Source organism: Mobula birostris, chromosome 7, assembly GCF_030028105.1.
Source record: "Mobula birostris isolate sMobBir1 chromosome 7, sMobBir1.hap1, whole genome shotgun sequence".
Taxonomy (NCBI): domain Eukaryota; kingdom Metazoa; phylum Chordata; class Chondrichthyes; order Myliobatiformes; family Myliobatidae; genus Mobula; species Mobula birostris.
The window spans coordinates 3,154,408-3,176,274 of NC_092376.1; the positions used below are offsets into that span (position 1 = coordinate 3,154,408).

The following is a 21,867-nucleotide window of genomic DNA, read 5'->3' on the forward strand; positions in this document are numbered from 1 at the left end:
TTTTGTCACGGAACCGCGCCCCTGCACTTTCCAGCGGGTCTGCAGTAACCGCGCAGGGAGCGGACGTTAACTGGTTAATCCAGTATCGAAACTAATGTTTGCGGCACTGCTAAGTGACCCTGTTCAGTAACTAGGCAATGGTTTGGCAGAACGGGCAGGTATTCCCCACGTGGCCAAGCTCCGCGGTTGCCGTGGGGAGGGAGGCGGGTTGGACAGGTTCGCGCAGGTTTGCCGTCGTCAGGAGCGACTCCGCGCCGAGCGGGACGGGAACGGCGACCCGCAGCCCACAGGTAACTCACACAGTTCCACTCGCAGCGCGTCGCCTTACACACACACACACACTGACACAGGTGTACATACCGACACGTACACACACACTGACGCAGGTGTACATACCGACACGTACACACACACTGACGCAGGTGTACATACCGACACGTACACACACACTGACACAGGTGTACATACCGACACGTATACACACACTGACACAGGTGTACTCATGTGAAACGCGTGAGTACACACAATGTCTATGCACACACAGATGTTCACACACATGTACACACACACATGCACACTGATATATGCGCGCGCACGCACAAATACAGATCATCTGACACACTGAGATCAATTTAAACCGATCTTTCGCTGTGGCTTCGAACCTGCGGTCGAGTTGAGAGGGATGGGAGAGTCAGAGAGGGAGCAGGTACAGTCCCACCATTGGAAAACCTGCGAATATCCAGCCACACACTGTCAAACGACTGACTGACGTGTCTGGGACAGAGGCGCAGAGGTGAACGAGGGGTGCAATGAACAGGGGGAGTGGGGGTGGTGCGAGTTGGAAATCCAACTCCGATCCCGTCTGATTGAAAAGTGAGGGGTTGTTTGTAGACGACACAGATATTGGTGATGCTGTGGATAGCGAAGACTGGCTAAGAGTGCCGCGGGATATACCGGTTACCGATATGAGCGGAGGAATAGCAGATGGAGTTTATCCCGACCGAATGTGAAATGTTGCACCTTGGTAGGTCAAATAAAAAGAGTCGAGGGCAAGACCCGTAACAGAGGGACCTTGGGGTCCAAGTTCACAGCTCCCAGAAAGTGGTTCTCAGGGTGGTTGAGAAAGCATATGGCCTGTTTGCCTTCGTTCGTCGAGGCGTTGAGTTCAAACGATAGGCAGCTTTATAAAACTCTAGTTCGGCCGCATCTGGAGTATTGCAAACAGTTCTGCAAGGCTGTCGAGGTTTCAGAGAGGACGCAGAAGAGATTTACCAGGATGAGAGGGCATGTGCCATGAGGAGAGAATGGACAAACATGTCTTGCTTTCTCTGCAGCACTGAGGATTGAGCAGAGGCCTGAGAGAGATTTCTAATGTTATGAGAGGCATTGATAGCCACTGGTGTCTTTTCCCCGGGGTCGAAATGCCCAGCACTAGAGGGCATCCATTTATAGTGATGGGGAGGGAACTTTACAGAAGATCTGAGGGTCAAGTGTGCTTTTAACAGGGTGGTAGATATCAGTGTTAGGGGTGTGGAACCAGGTATGATAGAGTTTTAGACAAAGGGGGTATGGGGTGTCCAGGGAGGGCTAGCACCTCTGCTGAAGGAGCTTGTCGGGTCCTTTCTGGGGCAGATCCCGCACCTTTGGTCTCCACCGGACACTCAGCCCTCACCTGTGGCTCCAGGTAGCTGTTTGTATGCGACAGTGGCCACACCCCAGTACACCAACAGGCGGCCTCATGCCCCGGAGAGATAGGGACATGCCTGTCTCAGCGTGTGAAGCCCGCTCTGCCAGACTGAGCGGACGAGATCCCACAGCCAAGCAGATGGTGTAGCAACACTTCGTGGAGAGCGAAGGGCACGGCCAGGCACGGGAGATGTCATAGCCATCCATTACAACGGAGGAAGACCCCAGTTTTGATGAATACTCATATCACTGGACCCAGACTTCCGAGGTTGAGAGAGTGGAACCACATGGGTCTCCTGTCATCAGCGGACAGCATGGACAGCCAGCGGGCACATGGATGATAGAAAATTGGAGGTTATGTGGGAGGGAAGGGGTAAATAGATCTCAGAGTAGGTTAAAGTGTTAGCATAACATTGTGGGCCAAAGGGCCTGTACCCTGCTGTGAATCACAGAGTATAGAAACAGGCCTTTCAGCACAGCACATCCGTGCTGACCAAGGTGTCTACCTGAGTAAGTCCCATTTATCTGCATTTGGCCCATATCCTTCTAAACCTTTCCAATCCATGTAGCTGTTCAGATGTCCTCTCCACAGAAGCTGCTTGACCTGCTGAGTTCCTCCAGCATTTTGCGTGTGTTTCTCTGGATATAATCTCTTGTGTTAATGTCTTTTACATGTTATTGTAGCTGCCTCTACTACCACTCCCTCTGACAGCTCATTCCATAAACCCACCACCCTGTGTATGACAACTTTCCCCTCAGTTGCTTGTTAACTCTCTCCTCTCTCACCTTAACCTGTGCCTTCTAGCCTCCCTACCCTGGGGAAAGGACGATGACTGTCTATTTGTCCAAGGATCCTGCTGAGTTTGGTGAGTGTGCCCAGAGTCTCTCCTTGAACCTGTGGTCCATCTGGGTTCGGAGCTCCCTCCCACCTGCCAACAGAATTTATGTATGTTTAATTTGAATGCACATGGGGCCAGCTCTGGTTTCAGATGCCGAGACTGCCCACAGTCATTTCATTGTTTGGTCAGGAAAGTATGACAAGAATTTGCAGTTACAATGAAGTAATCCCTGCCGGAAGATTGGCTTGCGTTGGGTTCTTGCATTTCAGGTTGGAGGCGGCTGGTACAATCTGTTCTCTCTTACCTCACCACCTTGAGCCTGGGTTACCCTGGAGCAGCGCGCACCGCACCAACAGTGCATGAGACCATGAGATACAGGAACAGAATGAGGCCATTTGACCCATCGAGTCTGCTCCACCATTTCATCATGGCTGATCCGTTTTCCTCTCAGCCCCAATCTCAGGGCTGAAATGGCTAACATGAGAGGGCATAGTTTTAAGATGTTTGGTAATAGGTACCAAGGGGATGTCAAGGGTAAGTTTTTCACACAGAGAGTGGTGGGTGTGTGGAATGCACTGCCGGTGGTGGTGGTAGAAGCAGATACAATAGGGTCTTTTAAGAGCCTCTTGGATAGGTACACAGAGCTTGTAAAAATAGAGGGCTGTGCGTAGGGAAATTCTTGGCAGTTTCTAGAGTAGGTTACAAAGAGCTGGTAATGTGTTGTAGATTTCTATGTTCTACTTCCTCAGGAGTCTGTGGATATTTGGCATGTTATCGAAAACCTTGACAAACTTTTACAGATGTGTGGTGGAAAGTGTGCTGACTGGCAGGGGAACGTCAATGCCTTTGAGGGAAAAATCCTACCAAAGTTAGTAGATTCAGCCCAGTACATCACAGGTAAAACTCTCTCAACCATTGAGCATTGACATGAAACATTGCCTTAGAAAAGTAGCATGCATTCTCATGAAGTCTACAATCAGTTCCTTGGTCTTACCACAGAGTCTGTTGTTATTACACCACTCAGCTAAGTTTTCAATCTCCCCCCATACGCTGATCCATCACCACCTTTGATACAGCCCACAACAGCAGTGCCATCAGAAAACTTGTATATGGTGTTGGAGCTGTACTTAGCCACACAGTCATAGGTGTAAAGCCAGTATAGCAGGGGGCTAAATAAACAGCTCTATCCACAATTACTCTATGTCACCTTCCGATTGTATGTCACCTCTTTCTAAGAGTTTGATTTCATTTTTTACTAACAGAGCTATCCACCCCCTCGCCTACCTGTCTGCCCTTTCAATACAATATGTATCATTGGACATTAAGCTCCCAGCTATAATCTTCTTTCAGCCACAATGTCATACGTGCCAATCACTAACTGTGCGGCAAGTTCATCTACCTTATTCTGTATACTGCATGCATTCAAATACGACACCTCCAGTCCTGTATTCACTCCCGTTGATTTTGTCCACATTTACATTGCAACTCATCCTGCTGTCACCATGCTCTCCTTACTAACAGTCTCATTACACACTGTCTCTGTAAACCAACCACAATATCCTCAGCCTGACCACTCTGGTTCCCACAGCTCTCTCAAATTAGCTTAAACCCTCCCAAACAGTTCTAGCAAGGATATTAGATATTACCCCCCCACCACCACCTTGGTGTCCCTCTCCACTGTGGACTCACCCCACAGTACACCCAGAGCCAGTGCAGGAAGCTGGAGCAGACGGGCAGCATCTGTGGTCAAGGTCCTGGGGCAGGACACTGCATCAGGTCTATTGGGGTTGGGTGAGACTAGAACCCAAGGTCGTGAGTTAAGTGTGAAAAGTGAAATATTTAAAGGGAACATGAGAAGTTTGGATGTGTCCGTGGATGGGAGGGGTATGGAGGCTATGGTTTGGTGCAGGTTGGTGGGACTAGGCAGATTAATGGTTTGGCGTGGGCAAAGGTGTTTCTGTGCTGTCGTGTTCTATGACCTTGTGACTGAGAGTATAGAGGGCAAATAGCCAGTGCAAGGGAGGGGTGGAACCAGGTGGGGTGGGGGGGGAAGATGATAGACAGATGGAGCTAGGTGGGGTAACATGGGTGACTGAGGGGGCAGGTAGGGAGGTTGATATTAATGAGGCCGAGAGAACATGGATGTGTCAGAGGAGGAAGATGGTATGGAGAGTGAGTCTCAGGACCACAGGGTTGTAGAACATGAGGTGAAGATCCTCTTGATGATGGACAAAGAGGGCAGGGTGGGACCGGGAAGGGAGTTGAAATAGCATGTACTGGGATCTTGGAATGGCCTCTGTGGACAGAGAGCAGGTGCTTGGCAAAGCTGTCACCCAGACTGTTCCCGGGATCACCAATACAGAAGCCCCCGATGCAGTGGAGGAGATTGGAAGGGATTTAGGCAAACACCAGCCTATTCCCCACTCTGGCCTCTTACCTCTTCTCCCCACCTGCCTATCACTTCCCCCAGTGCCCCTCCTCCTCCCCTTTCTCCCACGGTCCACTCTCATCTCCTTATTCTCTGCCCTTTACCTTTCCCACCTATCATTTCTCAACTCCTTCCCCCAACCACTTGGCCTCACCTGTCACCTTCTAGCTTGTACTCTATCCCCTCCCCTCCATCGACCTTTTCATTCTGGCTTTTCCCCTCTTCCATTCCAGTCTTGATGAAGGTTCTCAGCCCGAAGCATCAACTGATTATTCCCTTCCATAGATGCTGCCCGACCTGCTGAGTTCCTCCAACATTTTGTGTCAGTTACTCTCTGTTTATGTCCCTGGATGGTGACGACAGACAGGCATTCACTTGCTATTGTTATAGGGGACAGTGTCAGGGAGGCAGGGGGTCACGGAGAAAGTGGTCCCTGCAGAGGACAAGAAGGGGTGGCTGGTGGTGGGATCCTACTGAAGGATGCCAAGTCCGGCTGTGTGAAAAGCAGGGGACGCCTATCTCTGGGCTGTGCACAGAAGGGTGGAGCAGGAGCTGCTGTGTCAGCAAATGTAGAGGCGGCTTGACCCAACTGCAGAGCAGCAGAGACGATTTAGTGGTGATTAACTTTGATAATAAACGGCAAAATAACAAACCATGGGGGGTGGGGGAGGGTCACAAAACTAGAGAGAACAGATCATTAACACAACAAGGCAATTGAAGGCTAGGAGCAACTAGTTGAGGCTGGCTGATTTCTATGAGTGAACAAGGGTTTTGGATGAGGCCTGGGTTTAAATAGGCTGCAGGTGATGAGCAGCAGATAAGGACGGCCTTAGGGACTCCAGCTCCAGATATTTACCTCAAGGTTTTACTCCAAAAGCCTTCCCCCTGTGTGGGTACAGCCACAAGTGGAGGCTTGAGATCAGAGTTTTCCTTCTCCTAGATGAAAACCACAGCTGATGAGCCCTGTCTGCCTGAAGTGACTGGCTTTAAGGCACCAGTCACCACCACCACCACCCCCACCCCCCCACCCCCGTCCTTTCCCCTGTCAGTTGAAACAGTTCTGCTAGGCTTAGTAGCTAAGCCAGACTTGAAGGCCAGGAGCTGGATCTTGGTTGTCAGAGGCTTTCTGGGATACAAGCCACTGAGAGCATTTAATAGGTAGTGGGAACCTATTCCAAATACCTATCCCGGCTATAACGACCTGAAGGAACCAAGTGATGGATGCCACTTTTTTGAGGCACCACCCTTGAAGATGTGCTCACTGGTGGGGAGGGTTGTGCCTGTGATGGAGCTGGCTGAGTTACCAGCCTCTGGCAATCCCGTGTGTTGGAGCCAACACTTCAGACGGTGATACAACCACTCAGAATGATCTACACAAGTTTGTAAGAGTCTTTGGTGACAAAACAACCCTCCTCAAACTCCTAATCAAAGAGAGCCACTGGAGTGACTTCTGCACGATGGTAGAAATGTCTTGGTCACAGGACAGATCCTCCGAGATCTGACTGCCTCGAAGTAGTCGCTCAAGTTGACATGCTGTTAAGAAGGCTTATGGTATGTTGGCCTTCATTGAGTTCAAGAGCCATGAGGTAACATTGCAACTCTGGTGAGACCACTCGCGGAGTATTGTGTTCAGTTCTGTTCTTCTCATTACAGGAAGGATGTGGAAGCTTTAGGGAGGATGCAGAGGAGATTTACCAGGATGCAATCTGGATTAGGGAGCATATCTTATGAGGAAAGGTCGAGTAAGCTGGGGCTTTTCTCTTTGGAGTGAAGGAGGATGAGAGGTGACTTGATCAAGGTGTACAAGATGATAAGAAGCATTGATAGAACATTGAAGCATTGATTGGACAGCCAGAGACTTTTCCCCAGGGTGGAAATAGCTAATACGAGGGGGCATAATTTTAAGGTGATTGGAGGAAAGTGTAGGGGTGATATCAGAGATAGTTTTTTTGCAGAGACTGGTGGGTTTGTGAACACATTGCCAGGGGAGGTGGTAGAAGCAGATACATTACTGCCAGGGGTGGGGGTAGAGGCAGATACATTAGGGACATTTAAAAGACTCTTAGATGGATGAAAGACAAATGGAGGCTACATGGGTGGGGAGATCTTCGAGTCGGTTAAATGGTTGACAGTACATTGTGGGCCGAATGGACTGCAATATGCCATACCGTTCGATGTTCTATATCCTTATGCAGGGAAAGCCAGGTGGCCGTAAAATGGAAGTCACCTCAAGTGTGAGGTGTTGTAACAAGTAAAGTGAGCTTTAGGCACATTGGCCTTCAGAAACCAAAATATTGAGTACAGGAGTTGGGTCATTATGTTGAAGTTGAATAAGACTTTGGTGAGGTTTAATTTGGAGTATTGTGTGCAGGAAAGATATCAATAAGGTTGAAAGAGTGCAGAGAAAATTTACAAGGATGTTGTCAGGACTTGAGAACTTGAATTAAAGGGAAAAGTTGAATCAGTTGGGATTTCATTCCCTGGAGTAGGAGAATGAGGAGATTTGATAGAAGTGTACAAAATTATGAGGAGTATAGATAGGATAAATACATGCAGGTTGGGTGAGACTAGAAGTAGAAATCATAGGTTAAGGTGAAAGGTGAAATGTTTTAAGGCCAACCTGAGAGGGGTACTTATTCATTCAGAGGGTGGTGAATGTGGATTTGATTGTAATGCTTAAGAGAAGTTTGGATGAATACATGGATGGGAGGGGTATGGGGGGTTGTGGTCCAGGTGCAGGTCGATGGAAGTAGGCAGATTAATGGTTTGGCACGAACTAGATGGGCCAAAGGGCCTGTTTCTGTGACAAAGATGAAGCTTTTTGGCATCAAATGATGTAATGCAGTATACAGTAATTGCCAGCAGAAATGACAGATGTGGTTTTGATTTCAACACTTAACAGAAGTTTGGCTAAGTATACAGATAGGAGGGGTATGGTCCAGGTATGGGTCAATGACACTAGGCAGAAGAACAGTTTGGCATGGACTAGATGGGCTGAAGGGCTTGTTTCTGTGCTGTGACTCTATGTCCTGGAGTGGTGGAGACACGGGGCGAAAGGGGCGGCGTCCTTAACATGAGGAAACCTGGGGTGGAAGGGGTGGGGGGTCGCTTTGAAGTGAAGTGAGTAGCCAAAGGTAGCAAGATAACTGATTGTGATGTCCCCTCTGCAGGAAGGGAGTGAGACCCACTCGACGTGTCCCAGCATCACCTCACCCCCAGCCGAGCGATGACAGAGGATTACACCGGCCTGTTAGCCCAGCTCAAAGAGGCCTACCAGGGGCTTGAGGAAGTCCGATGCAGTAGCGTTGAAGAGCATGAGAGAGTCCTCTGCTGGTCAGAGGAGACCCGAGGCTGCATTCAGCAGCACGGAGAGGCGGCCCTCGCTGCAGTGCACGAAGAGCTAGCCGAACTGACGCAGCAACTAAAGGATTTGACTCGAGCCAACCAGACCAGCCTCCAGGAAGGTGTTGCCAGAATCCAGGTGAAACAGGACCAGATTTCTGCACTCTCCCGTGAGCTGCAGGCTTTGGTCTCGCGAGGAGCTGAGACCGGCGGTGCCGACATTCACCGGCAGGCTGCCGACATTCTGTCCCTGGAGAACAGGTTTGTCATCCTGCTAAAAAGGCCCTGTTTTGTCCCTCGGCTGCCGTGTAGCCCAAAGCTGGGGGAGATCATTTCCGAGGAAAGGCCCACCCACTTCTCCGACCCCTCCCCATGCCTGGGCGCTGAGGCAAATGGTAGCTTGGCTGTGGAGGAGTTGAATGGTAGCACAGACATGCAGAGCAGAACCAACTCGGAGCGAGCTACGTTTACACGGACACTGCACATTCATTGCACCTCACTGCAGAGGGGAGACCACCAGAAGCGGACTCTGACAGAAGGTCCTATGGCGGGAGACGCCACGGGCGTCCCCTTACTGAGCCGCAAGGAGAGCGAGGGAGATGTAGAGACCATCCACAGATCAGGGAACAAGACGCCCACAACGATGACCGATGAAGTGACCTCTCCCTCTCCATACGTGGGGAAAGCTGCAGGTGAAGCTCCCGGCCTGGGAGTAGGCTGTGCCTGGTTCCAGTCCCCTTGCCCTACAGAAACGGGAGGCATTCCAGAATCCCAGCCGGGGACAGAACCTGCTGCCGATCCCTCTCCCAGTGGGATCACTGGAGCGATGTGGAGGGACAGCGCATTGTCCATTCAGTGGGAGCAAGCCTCGAACAGCACTCATCTCTCAACCACTCCTTGCCTCCCAGCCCAAACGTCAGGCAGTCCGCAAGGAAACCCTCCTGCGGACCCAGCACCCATGGGTGTCTCCCACCCCGAGGGAGAAGAGGTGCCTATGATAGTGCTGGCCACTCCGGGCTCTGTCAGCAAGCTCTCGACCACATGGGTCCACCAGAAGACCTCGGTACACACCACCAATCTTCACCAACCTTTCCTACAGGTACGAAGCCATCACAGCACCGAAACGGCAACACCAAAGCCAAATGATGACGAGGGCCACCTCAGCGAGAATTCCTTGCCTCGGTCACAGACTCCCCACCCATCTGATTGTGGGTCCGTTTTCAAGGCAACCGCCGTGTTCATCTCCGACGAGGACTCGGACGAGAAGGTTGGTGCGGCCGATGCAAACCGGAGGCGGGTGGAAGGAGTCCCCAGACTGCGTCAGTCACCAGCAGTCACCCACCCTCCCTGTGCTTGGCAGGGGATCAGTTCTCCAACAACGTCCCGCTGGAGGCCAGAGACCAGCAGCAGATCCCTGGCTGAGAAAGGCTGCAGCGGGAACTCAGCAAGGGGCAGAGCAGCCTCAGGCGCCAGGAGGTTTAAACGGAGAGAGTTCAGTAAGAGCTGCCTAGACCTGAGCAACACTGAACCACCAGAGCTTCAGCAGCGGCCATGGGAGTGCCTGGAGCAAACTAACCTCACCCAAAGGTCCTCTTCCTTCGACTCCACCGAGACCTTCCTCATCGACTCGCCTCGAGGCTTGGGAGAGAGGAAGGAAGGAGAGGTCGTGACAGCCAGTAGGGTTCAGGGACGCCCAAGGTCTGCGGCCCACCAAAAGAAGCCTCAGATCAGGACCACCGGGCATGGGGGAGCCCCGGGCGGGACAGAAAAGGGCAGGAGCCAGCCGGCTTGCTCGGGCAGTTACTCACATTCAGAGCCCAAGCAGAGGGTGAAGTCGCCAGGCCAAAGACTGCCGTTTCAGCCAAAACCAGTGGTGAAAGGAGACGGCAAGGTGTCCTCGCCCAAGGGTTCAGGCTCCCACTCTGGCAGGGATCTCCGTCTGGGCTCCCACCGTGCTTCCCCGGAGGAGCACAGACGGAACAAAGTCCCCACTGTCGACTCTCGGATGGCGGCCCCACTCTTCTCCTTCAGGACCAGCAAAGCTCGGAGCAGAAGCGAGGCCAATCTGAGCCAGGCCTGGCAGCGGGCGGGACCGTTCTACAGGAATGAGCTGGTTGGCCAGTTCGGGAAATATGGCACTGGCTGGGGAGACCTAAACCTGCCCTATGGGGTCCACGCCGCCACCGCAGGTACTCTGTACGTGGTGGATTACGGCAACAGGCGGCTACAGGTGATGGACAGGACCGGGGACACGGTACAGCAGCTGAAATTGGATCGGGGCATCTACTTCGACGTGGCGGTGAATGGCGACGGCCTGGTTGTTCTAACCAGCATCTCACACCGGTCAGTCGATGTGTACAACAGACACGGTGAGCTCCTGACTGTCATCACCGGTGCCTTCCAAAACCCCCGTGGCATTACCGTCAACAGCCAGGACCAGTTCCTCATCACGGACACCAAGCAGGGCACTGTCTCGGTGCTGACCCTGGACGCGGACACCGGCCAAACCCAGGGCAGCGACGCGGTGCCTGGCTTCCACAAGCCTTATTTCATCAGCGCTAACAGAGGGGGCCGGGTGGCCGTGTCCGAGAGAGCCTTCGACGGGGGCTGCTGTGTGAAGGTACTGGACGGTGAGCTGCGGCTACTGACCGTGCTGGGCGACGGCAGCTCTGGCCTCGCAGTCCAGCTCTCCAATCCCTGGGGCGTGTGTATTGATGGCCAGGACAACGTGCTGGTGGCGGACTGGGGGCGGAGACATTCCCTCATCCTCTTCCCGGCGCAGGGCCCCGCCTGTGTGCTGGTGGAGAACGGGCTGAGCAGTCCGCGGGGCCTGGCACTGCCGCGGGACGGCCACGTCGCCGTGGTGGACAGCATGCACAACTGCATCAAAGTTTTCCGCTACCGATAGTCCCCCTCCCTGCAGCCCACCCTCCACCTCACCAGTCAGATCTACTCTAGGGGAGTAGGGGCAGTGGGGAAAGGTCTGAGCTCCTCCTTATGCCATTGGCCTTATCCCAATGTGTGTCCCATGGGTGGAGCACCCAAAAGGGAACGTGGAGTTGATGATCTTCCGTGGGAGCTGAGTGTGCACATTGTGGTTGCTGAATGGAGACGGGTCATTGGGTATGTTTAAGGTGGAGGTCGATAAATTCCTGATTAGTCAGGGTGTCAAAGGTTACAGGGAGAAGGCAGGGGAATGGGGTTTAGAGGGACAATGAATCAGCCATGGTGGAATGATGGAACAGACTCGTTGGGATGAATGGCCTAATTCCACTCCTATGTCTTGTGGTCTTATGTCTTCTCCCATGCTTATCTGTAATGATTTTATCTTCTGTATGACCTTGATTTTATGTTCTTATCCAAGACCTGGTTAAAGCCAAATGTAAATAGCCAGCTATCTGACCTGTGTCCCCCCTGACTGTGACAGTTTCAGCGTACTGAGGCCGAGAGGGTGAGGTGTCGGGCTTGCCAACATGTCCAAAAACCAGTTCAGGTGCAACCTACTGTCTGCCAACAGGTTTTCAAGTTTTGAGGGACATATGTTTAAAATTTATGATACGGATCCTGTCCTCTGAGTTACCATTCATCACCTTCCTAAATCCAGTGCCTGCTTTGTCTCGGAACTTTCAGAATCCTTATTCTCTGTTACATTGAACTACAACAGGACTCTCAGCTCTGCTGATTTTAATATTCACATTAATTATCTCTCAATTGCAAACTCATGAGCTTACTAGACAGCCGAGATCCTACCCAGCAGGTCACTGAGCCCAGGCATCGACTTGGAAGTACACTTGATTTAGTAATGACAAAAGGCTTACATATTGTTACTGCCTCTCTGTCTGGTACCACTATCTCTGATCATTTTTGTGTACTTTTTGATGTCCTCCTAGCCGGAACCAACCCACAAAAGGAATTACATTTTAAAAATGGTTTCTTGATACCGGAACACATTTCTGAGTGGAGTTCTCAGAGCTGGCTAAGTTTTTCTGAGCTGAGTTCTCTGAGCTGGCTAGTTTTTCTGACCCATGTGATCTAAACTGCTAAGTAAGTGGTTGATTCTTTCAATGTTAAAGTGACAAATATATTAAACACAGTGGCCCCACTTAGCACTAAAAAGAAATCACTTAGTAAAACAAAATCATGGTTAAGCTCAAGGGAACTCCACAAACTCAAGAGATCATGCAGAGTAGCTGAGAGAATATGGAGGAAAACTGGTCTAGAAGTCCATGGTAATATTTTCAAGGAAAAACTAAGCTCCCCTAATGCTGCTATATGCTCTGCAAGAAGAACCCATTTTCCCAAGATTATTACAGAGAACAGAGGAGATTCAAGAATATTGTTGAACTATAAACCGATTGTTGAACCCTACTCCAATCTATAAATATCAGCATAGCAACTGCAAAAAAAGTGACAAATTCCCATTATTTTTTATCAATAAAATTACTTGCATTAGGGAGAAGTTAGTTACAGATATTGGTAACCAATCTTGTAAAAAGACAATACAGCCAATCTCATACAAAGATAGCAACTATGTCAAAATTTACAGTATTTCTGATTCATAACTCTGAGATTGTATCAAGAGTAAACTGTCTACTTGCTGTCTTGCCCCTGTTCCTCCCACACTTTTTAAGAACTCCTTCAATAGTTTTTCAATTCTGTTTGAAAAATTCTTAATACTTCCCTTGAAACTGGAGTTTTTCCAGGTGCCTTCAAAACTACGGCTGTCAAAGCCCTGCTTAAAAAGTCAAACAACAGGAATTCTGCAGATGCTGGAAATTCAAGCAACACACATCAAAGTTGCTGGTGAATGCAGCAGGCCAGGCAGCATCTCTAGGAAGAGGTGCAGTCGACATTTCAGGCCGAGACCCAGTCAAACCTTGATAATAAGATATATGTAGCTAACTACAGACTCATAAAATCTTCCCTTCCTGGGCTAGGTTCTTGAGAAAGTAATTTTCAACCAATTCAACAAGTTTCTGAATGAGAATATTCTAGAAACATTTCAGTCAGGCTTTAGAGCAAACCACAGCATGGAGATGTCCCTTCCCAAAATTGTCAGAGACCTTAGGCTCAGCACCGATGCCAACAAGATCCCAGTTCTCATTCTTCAAGATCCAAGTGCTGCCTTTGACATAATTGACCACGACATTCTCCGAGATCACCTGGAGAACTGGGTTGGTCTCTCTGGTAGTGCCCTTAATTGGTTTTGTTCATTTATCTGAGAGGATTTTTTTCATCTGCCTTGGAGACCCATTCTCTAGGAGATACGATGTAGCTTTTGGTGTGGCTCAGGGAAGCTCTCTTGGTTCTCTCCCGCCCAACTCTTGTCCTTATGCTTGCCCCCCATCATTAGAGAGCATAAAGCCCATTTGCACAGCTATACAAATGACACAGTCGTATATCTCAGTTGAGCCTGATGACGTTAACACCCCATCTTCTCTGACATTTGGTATGGCTCCAATAAACAAATGGATGAGCAATAATTTCCTAAAACTCAAAGAGATCAAACTGAAGTAGTTCCGGTTGGTCCCAAAGCCAAAAGAGATAAATTTCCTGATCAGCAACACTCACAACACACTGGAGGAACTCAGCAGGTCGGGCAACATCCGTGGAAAAGAGTGTTGCTTTGACCCCAGCATCTACAGATTATTTTGTGCTTAAATTTTCTGATGAACTTGGGAACTTGGCTCCCTTTGTAAAATCAGAAGTAACTAGTCTGGGTTTTATCCTTCGTCAGATTTGAATTTTAAATCCCACAGAAAGTGTCCAGAGCAGCATTTCCTCACTTAAGAAATGTCCATTCTTGGTCACTCAAAGGTATGTCCATTCTTGTCATATAACGATACTGAAAAGCTAATTCACGACTTTAGATTGAATAGACTAGATTACTGCTATGCACCGTCTACTGGTGTTCCAAAGCAATCTATTGCTAAACTCTTAACCAAAACCAGATGTGGGAGCATATCACTCCCGTCCTAGCTACTCTGCATCAGCTTCCTGTACTTTTTAGAATTGATTTTAGAGTTCCCTTACCTGTTTTTAAAGCTCTCAGTAGTCTGGGAGCAGAGTACATCACAGAACCGTTTTCATTTTATAATCCTGCTCGAACTCCAACTTCTCTTAAATTCAAACAATCTCCCTCAAAAGATCATTGTCAGGTCAGCTATTCTGAACTACGCTCCTAAACTGGAACTCAATGTCTAAAACTATAAGGGATGCAGACTCTGTTAACACTTTTAAATACAAAAGCAAGTATGTAATTCACAAACAAGGAAAAATCTGCAGATGCTGTAAATCCAAGCGATTATTTAGATACCAGTTCAGTGGAGCAGGTACAAGCTGAAACAATAGGTCTACCTGGACAAGCGGGTTTGTGGATCTTGAGTAGGAGGTAGAAACAGTTTTAAAAATGGAGGTAGAAACACATTGTGTTTCTCTCTCCCCAGCCTTTTTTTTTCCTTCAGTCCTACTGAAGGGTCTCAGCCCAAAACATCAACTGTACTCTTTTCCATAGGTGCTCCCTGGCCTGCTGAGTTCCTCCAGCATTTTGAGTGTTGTTTGTAGAATGTAATGTTGAGCCTTCATAAAGCACTGGTGAGGCCTCACGTGGAGTATTGTGAGCAGGTTTGGGCCCCTTATCCCCAAAGGATGTGCTGAAACTGGAGAGGGTTCAAAGGAAATTCATGAAAATTATGATTCCAGGATGGAATGGCTTGTCATGTGAAGAGTGTCTGATGGCTCTGGGCCTGTATTCATTAGAATTCAGAAGATTGAGGGAAGACCTCATTGAAACCCATAGAATGGTGAAAGGCCTTGATAGAGTGGATGTGGAGAGGATGTTCCCTATAGTGGGGGAGTCGAGGACCAGAGGACACAGATAGAATGGATGTGGAGAGGATGTTTCCTATAGTGGGGAGTCGAGGATCAAAGGACACAGCCTCAGAATCAAGGGGCGTCCTTTTAGAATGGAGATGAGGAGGAATTTCTTTCGCCAGAGAGTGGTGAATCTGTGGAATTCATTGCCACAGGCAGCTGTGGAGGCCAAGTCTTTATGTATATTGAAGGCAGAGGTTAATAGATTCTTGATTGGTCAGGGGATGAAGGGATACGGGGAGATGGCAGAAGATTGGGGCTGAGAGGGAAATGGATCAGCCATGATGAAATGGAGGAACAGGCTCGATGGGCCAAATGGCCTAATTTTGCTCCTATATCTTGTGGTCTTAAACACCAGCTCAAAGCCTGTTTATTTAACCTTGCCGTTAATGAACAGCTTTTTGTCCTTTATTTTTGTGTTATTTTTTATTTTCATGTTTGTGCTTTTATCCCATTGTAAAACACTTTGAACTTCTTCATCCCTGTGAAAAGTGCTCTATAAATAAAGTTGTTGCTGTTGTTATTCTCCTAGTGATACCTACCCACGCCCCACGGGAGAGGAGTGGGGAGGATGGATTAAGGTGGGGGGTGGGAAATTGGGTTGCGATGATACCACAAGTTCAGTAAGGACGGTGGGATTGGGGGGCACGTTAGGCATGAAGTCACACACTGAAACTCTCAAGGAACACTACACTGCCCACCCCTCCCTCCAGCGAGTCAACGGAGACGTAGGAGACCGCAGAGGCCATGATGATCCCACGCACGTGAGGTTCCCATAACTGCACACTTCACTGTGGTCTCCCACCCTGGGCCGAGCTACAAGGGTGAGGTGGATCAGAAGGGACAGGAGGTCTGGCAATGTTCACATCCGGGCTGCGGCAGGAAATGTAGAGGAGGTTTGGCCCAAAGGAAGAGCAATGGGGATGATTTAGTGGTGAGGGATCGCTTTAACAATAAACTGCAAAATAATGAGCATGAGTTGGTCTCAAACAAAAGAGAGAACAGATACTTAATACAAAGCAACAAACTAACTGAAGTTGAGGGGCAACTGGCTGAGGCTGGCCTGTTCGATGGGTGAACCAGGACTGTGAATAAGAGCTGGGTTTAAATAGACTGCAGGCGATGAGATGGAAACGAGTGGCAGGTGACTCCTGTTAGCTGGATGGAGACCGGCAGGTGCCTTCCTGTCAGGCTGGGTGCAGACAGTGTGTTTTCCCTCATCCCCATGCCCTCCAGCTAAGGAGTCTGGGACCTGGGGCATTCTCAGGGTGAGGACACTGCTGGTTAGGACAGAGATAGGAAGGAATGTTCTGTGTGAGAGGCTGGTGAACCTGTGGAATTCTGTATCTTGATGTGGCAGAGAGGTGGCCACTGATTTCTGGATGATTATGTGATACGGGGAAAGGGGAAGAGGGAGGGGGAGAGGGTAAAGTTGGACTCATATCAGGTTGAGGGGCTGAATGGTCTCCTCCTGCCTCTGAGGTTCTTAAAACTGGTATGAGGATATTAGTTCTAAGGAGTCAAAAAAAAAACCGGAAGCATTGGTGTGTCCCTCCTGTAGACAGAGCAGGCAGTTCAGCCTGTTGTGTCTATGCTAACAACTATGGCAGATTAATCTAATTCTCTTCTGCCTGCCCATGGTCCATACCGCGTAAACATATGTCAGTCTGACAACCAATATCTATCTCCACCAACCCCTAGAAAAGCACAGAACAAGGTTTTGCTGAACCAATTAAATATGTAATCAAGTGGCCAACTGAACTAATCCTTCTACTTTCCTCACATTCATGTGCCTGTCTAAACAGCTCTTAAAAGTCTCTAATGTATCTGACTCTGCCCCCATCCCAGGCACCCACCACTCTTACATTAAAAATAAAACAACTTTCCTGTCACATCTCATTTGAAATTATCCTCTCTCACCTTGAATGCACAGCCTCTGGTATTAGAATCTTTCTCCCAGGGTTGAAATGTTTGTTTATTTTCCTGTGCCTCTCATAATCTTATAAAACCATCTTATGGAACCACAACCAACCACAATTACTTCCAAGGTCTCTTCATCTCATGTTCTTGATACTTATTTCTTATTTATTTATATTATTTTTTTTTAGTACTTGCAGTTAGTTCCCTTTTGCACATTGGTTGTCCATCCTGTCGGTGTGGTCTTTCATTCATCTGTTATGGTTATTTGACTTATTGACTTTGCCTGCAAGAAAACAAATCTCGGGGCTGTATATGGCCACATATATGTACTTTGATAATATACATACTGTATATGGCAACATATATGTACTTTGATAATAAATTTACTTTGAACTTTGAAGCCTCTGCTGCTCCAGAGAAAACAAACTGTTTGTCCAACCACTCGTTATACCACATGCCCTCTAATCCAGGAAAACCTCTTCTGCACTCTCTCCAAAGCCTCAACATCCTTCCTATAGTGAGGCAACCAGACTGTATGCAGTACTCAAGATGCAACCTAACTAGAGATTCATAAAGCTGCAACGTAACTTCCTTTTTGAACTCAATGCCTCGACTAATAGTCGTACATGCCATATGATATTTTTAAACCACTTCCCCAGCACCCACCAGTGTGTAAAACAAAAACTCACCCCACGCATTCCCTCTAAACCTCCCCCCTCTGCCCTGCAGCGTTCACCATTGCCACTCTGGGACAAAGCTGTCAATCCCAGACACCCGCATGATGCAGAGGGTGGTGGGTATATGGACTGAGCTGCCAGCGGAAATGGTTGAGGCAGGTACAATAGCATCATTTAAGCAGCACTGGAATAGGTACGTGGAGGGACAGGGCTTAGAAGGATACGAACTGAAGGTAGGAAATTCGGACGAGGTGAGTGGTTACTGCGGTCAGCATGGGCTGGTTGGCTGAAGGGCCTGTATTCGTGTTGTATTCCCATGACTCAGACCCGCTGACACCTGCAGTGGAGACGTGAATGAATAACTCATCCTGAATTATCATCTGTCTGTGGTGACCAGACGAAGTGTGAATCAGAGTGTACGTACACAGGGCGCTGCCTGGGTGAATACGTCTGTGTTCTGAAATCACATCAGTCACCTCCAATAAACACCATTGCAATGTGTTCCTGGGCCAGTTTGTCTCTGGCCTGCTCACTGGACAGCGAATTCAGCAGGTTGGCGGAAGGCGGCAGTCCACCCACACATACAACACATTCACACCCAAACACACTCACACCCAAACTCTGCCTCTGAAGGCAGTGGAGGCCAATTCTCTGGATACTTTCAAGAATGAGCTAGATAGAGCTCTTAAAGATAGTGGAGTGAAGGGATATGGGGATAAGGCAGGAACTGGATACTGATTGTAGATGATCAGCCATGATCACGGTGAATGGCGGTGCTGGCTCAAAGGGCCGAATGGCCTACTCCTGCACCTATTGTCAAACACACACACACTCACACACAAACATACACACATTCAAACCCAGACACACACACATCATCCTTTAGGAATCAGAACTCCAACACCTCATCAGGAAAAAGTGGCATCTTTGATCGATCTCTGGTCCACGGGGGGGGAGGGGGGGTTCTCATGGGATCGCCATCGACAATTGTAGCAGTGAGAGACGTGTGACAAGACATAGCAGGAAGGGCAGGTGCAAGACTTGAACCTCCCATGCAGAGCGTGGTGGCAACAACACACAGACAGCACAGCCAGGTGTAATCACACATAAAGTGTGGAGGGAGGAGGAAAGGAGGACAAGATGGCAAGTGATAAGTGAGACCAGGTGAGGGGGAAAGTGGTGGGTGGGGATAAAGTGAGAATCTGGGAGGTGATTAGTGGAAGAGGTAAAGGGCTGAAGAAGGAGGAATCTGATAGGAGAGGAGAGTGGACCATGGGAGAAAGGGGAAGGAGGAGTGGAACCGGGGTAGATGGGAACCAAAATGGGGAATGGGGTCAGAGAGAAGTGGGATGGTACATTTCAACCTTAGCACACCACTGGCCAATGAAACACCCTGATGTGAACATCACACTATCGTACCCACTCAGTTCACATCACACCCGGGAAGCTTATCAATGCCTTGGGCACAGAACCCCAATTTTCCCCAGGCAATACGAGGCCGTGCAACGCCCCTCAGTTCTGCATGGGGGGTGGTGGTCTGCAGGGGCAATACAAGGCTGCACGGGGTGCGGTGGGGATAGGGTACCAAGGGAGACAACATGGCACTGACATCTGTCCCTTATCACTACATCAAGATGGGCCAAAAGCAAGAAACTGGCATGTGTCCAGTGGCCACTCGCTCTCCTCTAGTGGGAAATATTCATTTCCAGAGGACTAGGATATAGAAGAAAGGATGTAATGCTGAGGCTTTACTAGACACTGGTGAGGCCTCACTTGGGAGTATTTTGAGCAATTTTAATGTATGAAGAGCATTTGATGGCTCTGGGTCTGTACTCACTGAAGTTTAGAAGAATGAGGGGAATCTCACTGAAACCTATTGAATATTAAAAGGCCTAGATACAGTAGACTTGGAGAGGATATTTCCTATGGTGGGGGAGTCTAGGACCTGACGGCACAGAGAGAGTGGATTTGGAGAGGACGTTTCCATGGTGAGAAAGTCTAGGACCAGAGGGTACAGATAGAGTGGATTTGGAGAGGATGTTTCCATGGTGGGGGAGCCTAGGACCAGAGGATACAGCCTCAGAACAGAAGGATGTCCCTCGATCGGTTGTTGATTAGTCAAGGCAACAAAGGTTATGGGGAGAAGGCAGAGAATGGGATTGAGCGGGATAAAAAATCAGACATGATGGAATGGTGGAGCAAACTCGATGGGCTGAATGGCCTCATTCTGCTCCCATGCCTTATGGTGTACAGACTCAAAAACACAAGAGACACAGTTATATCCAAAATCTTTGTATTTGTCCGAGTGGGAGAAACAGCCTCGTGAAGGAAGTTTTGTCCAATGCAATTACTTGTATCAAAACCATAACAAGGCACCACAGGGCATATTCGGCTGTTACCACTGTGTCAGACCCCGCCCCCCCCCCCCCCGTATAAAACAACAGCACCAGTTTTTTTTTAAATCACTCCCATCCCTCTCACAGGATACGGTCAGGAATGTTCAAGAGCACAGGAAAACTATGGCTCACTAGTAGATCAGAAAAGTACCCTTGGGGCTGAGGCCGGAGCCTGGGCAGCTGCTCCCAGTGAACTGGCACATCTCTGGACAGTGCATCCCCGCAGCCCACCCCATCACCGCAAGGACCCTCACTCGTCAGTCCCCACAGGGTCTTCTTGTCGCTCAACAGGCTCCCCGGAACTTCCCCAACCCCCATCCAAGTGGATAGAAAGCAGGATGAAGAACAGCGATGCTCCATCCCCCTACTCATCCTACAGCAGCAATGAGGAGGAACTTCTTTAGCCAGAGGAAGGTGAATCTGTGCAATTTTTCTTGCCGCAGATGGCTGTGGAGGCCACGTTAGTTTCTTGATTAGTAAGGGTGAATGGTGTTGAGAGGGATAATAAATCAGCCATGATGGAATGGTGGAGCAGACCTGATGGACCAAATGACTCCTATGTCCGGTGAGAACTCAGCACCCATGGGACGGGCTGCACCAGTGGACCCAGACCCACCGGCAGTAGGACAAGATCCTCGAGAGATGCGGCCCACCCACGGGTGTGGGGCACGTTGTCGGCCGGGTCCCATCCTGGAACTCACCCACCCCCTCCTTCCGGGCAGTGTGCAGGGACCATGGTTGTCCTGTGCGGACTCTGGCTGTAGCAGTCCTCTTCCCACTGCGTCGCCCACCCACCTTGTGCTGTGAATGGCAGGGGTAATTGTCCAAGGCTCTCGGGGAAAGTGGTACCGGAAGACTTGGTTATAACGTACTGCGATTGCCCAGACCCAGTGGGGAGGGGTAGGAAGCCCCTGTACATACACAGTCAGCCTTCTAAAGACAGACTGTTCCCACCGACGTAACCCAAATAAGTGCTGTCTTCACACGTACCCTTCACCAAACGTCTCTTTACCACAGTCCATCCCTCCAAAATGCAGCACTTTCCCCCGAAGATACAACGTCCTCCCGAACAGAGCAACTTAACTCATTGACCCGGACACTGCTGACGAGAGAAGAGTGGCCAGGGAGTGACACTGCCCTATCGTACTGGACCATACATGGCCCTGCCGGGGAACCGTCACTGACCAAAGGCCAGGGGAAAGGGCCTTCGATACCACACTGCACCGGCCCCCCATGTCCTGCAAGGCTGGCCGCTACCAAGGGCATGACCCCAGCTCAATACTTTATATTCAATTCCTGGGAGTGTTTTGAAAGAAATAAAGTTAGAAATTGCATCCTGATTATATCAGGAGAAGCCCTGAATACTTTTACGGACCGTTTAACACCACACACCAGGGTTAAACATACCACAGGTTGCCAAATATATTACACTATACATCTGGAAAGCAGATTATTGAGTGAAGTCCCTCATGCTCCTGAATTACGTAGTGTTTTTCCTCAGAGGACTGTCCCTGAAACAGCGCAGGAGGGGTCTGTCCCATGCAGGGCACGAGCAGCAGCAGCCAGAGGCAGGAGAGAACATCCCTCGTCCGGTCGGAGCCCAGCGACCTGCGGCCTGCAGAGAGACACACGGACACAGTTCAGAGTCTGCTGTCGTTCCAGCGTCGCCACCCGACAGCTGACCATCCAACTCCCCCACCTCCCGT

At 49.4% G+C, this 21,867-nt stretch overlaps 2 protein-coding genes across 3 annotated transcripts in view; one reads left to right on the forward strand and one right to left on the reverse strand.

Annotated features, from left to right (window-relative positions):
• Positions 1-224: 224 nt before the first annotated feature.
• On the forward strand, positions 225-16,546 carry LOC140199948 (uncharacterized). Its single transcript, XM_072262451.1, has 2 exons — positions 225-290; positions 8,124-16,546. The coding sequence occupies exon 2, from the start codon at positions 8,180-8,182 to the stop codon at positions 11,201-11,203; it is 3,024 nt and encodes a 1,007-aa protein (XP_072118552.1). The 5' UTR covers positions 225-290; positions 8,124-8,179; the 3' UTR covers positions 11,204-16,546.
• A 3,650-nt stretch (positions 16,547-20,196) lies between these two features.
• The window catches only part of ankrd50l (ankyrin repeat domain 50-like), a 31,685-nt gene continuing 30,014 nt past the window's right edge, over positions 20,197-21,867 (reverse strand). For both annotated transcript variants that reach the window (XM_072262452.1, XM_072262453.1), the window contains one exon: positions 20,197-21,776. The gene's annotated coding sequence lies outside the window, so the exon portion shown is untranslated. The remainder of the gene's footprint in view (positions 21,777-21,867) is intronic.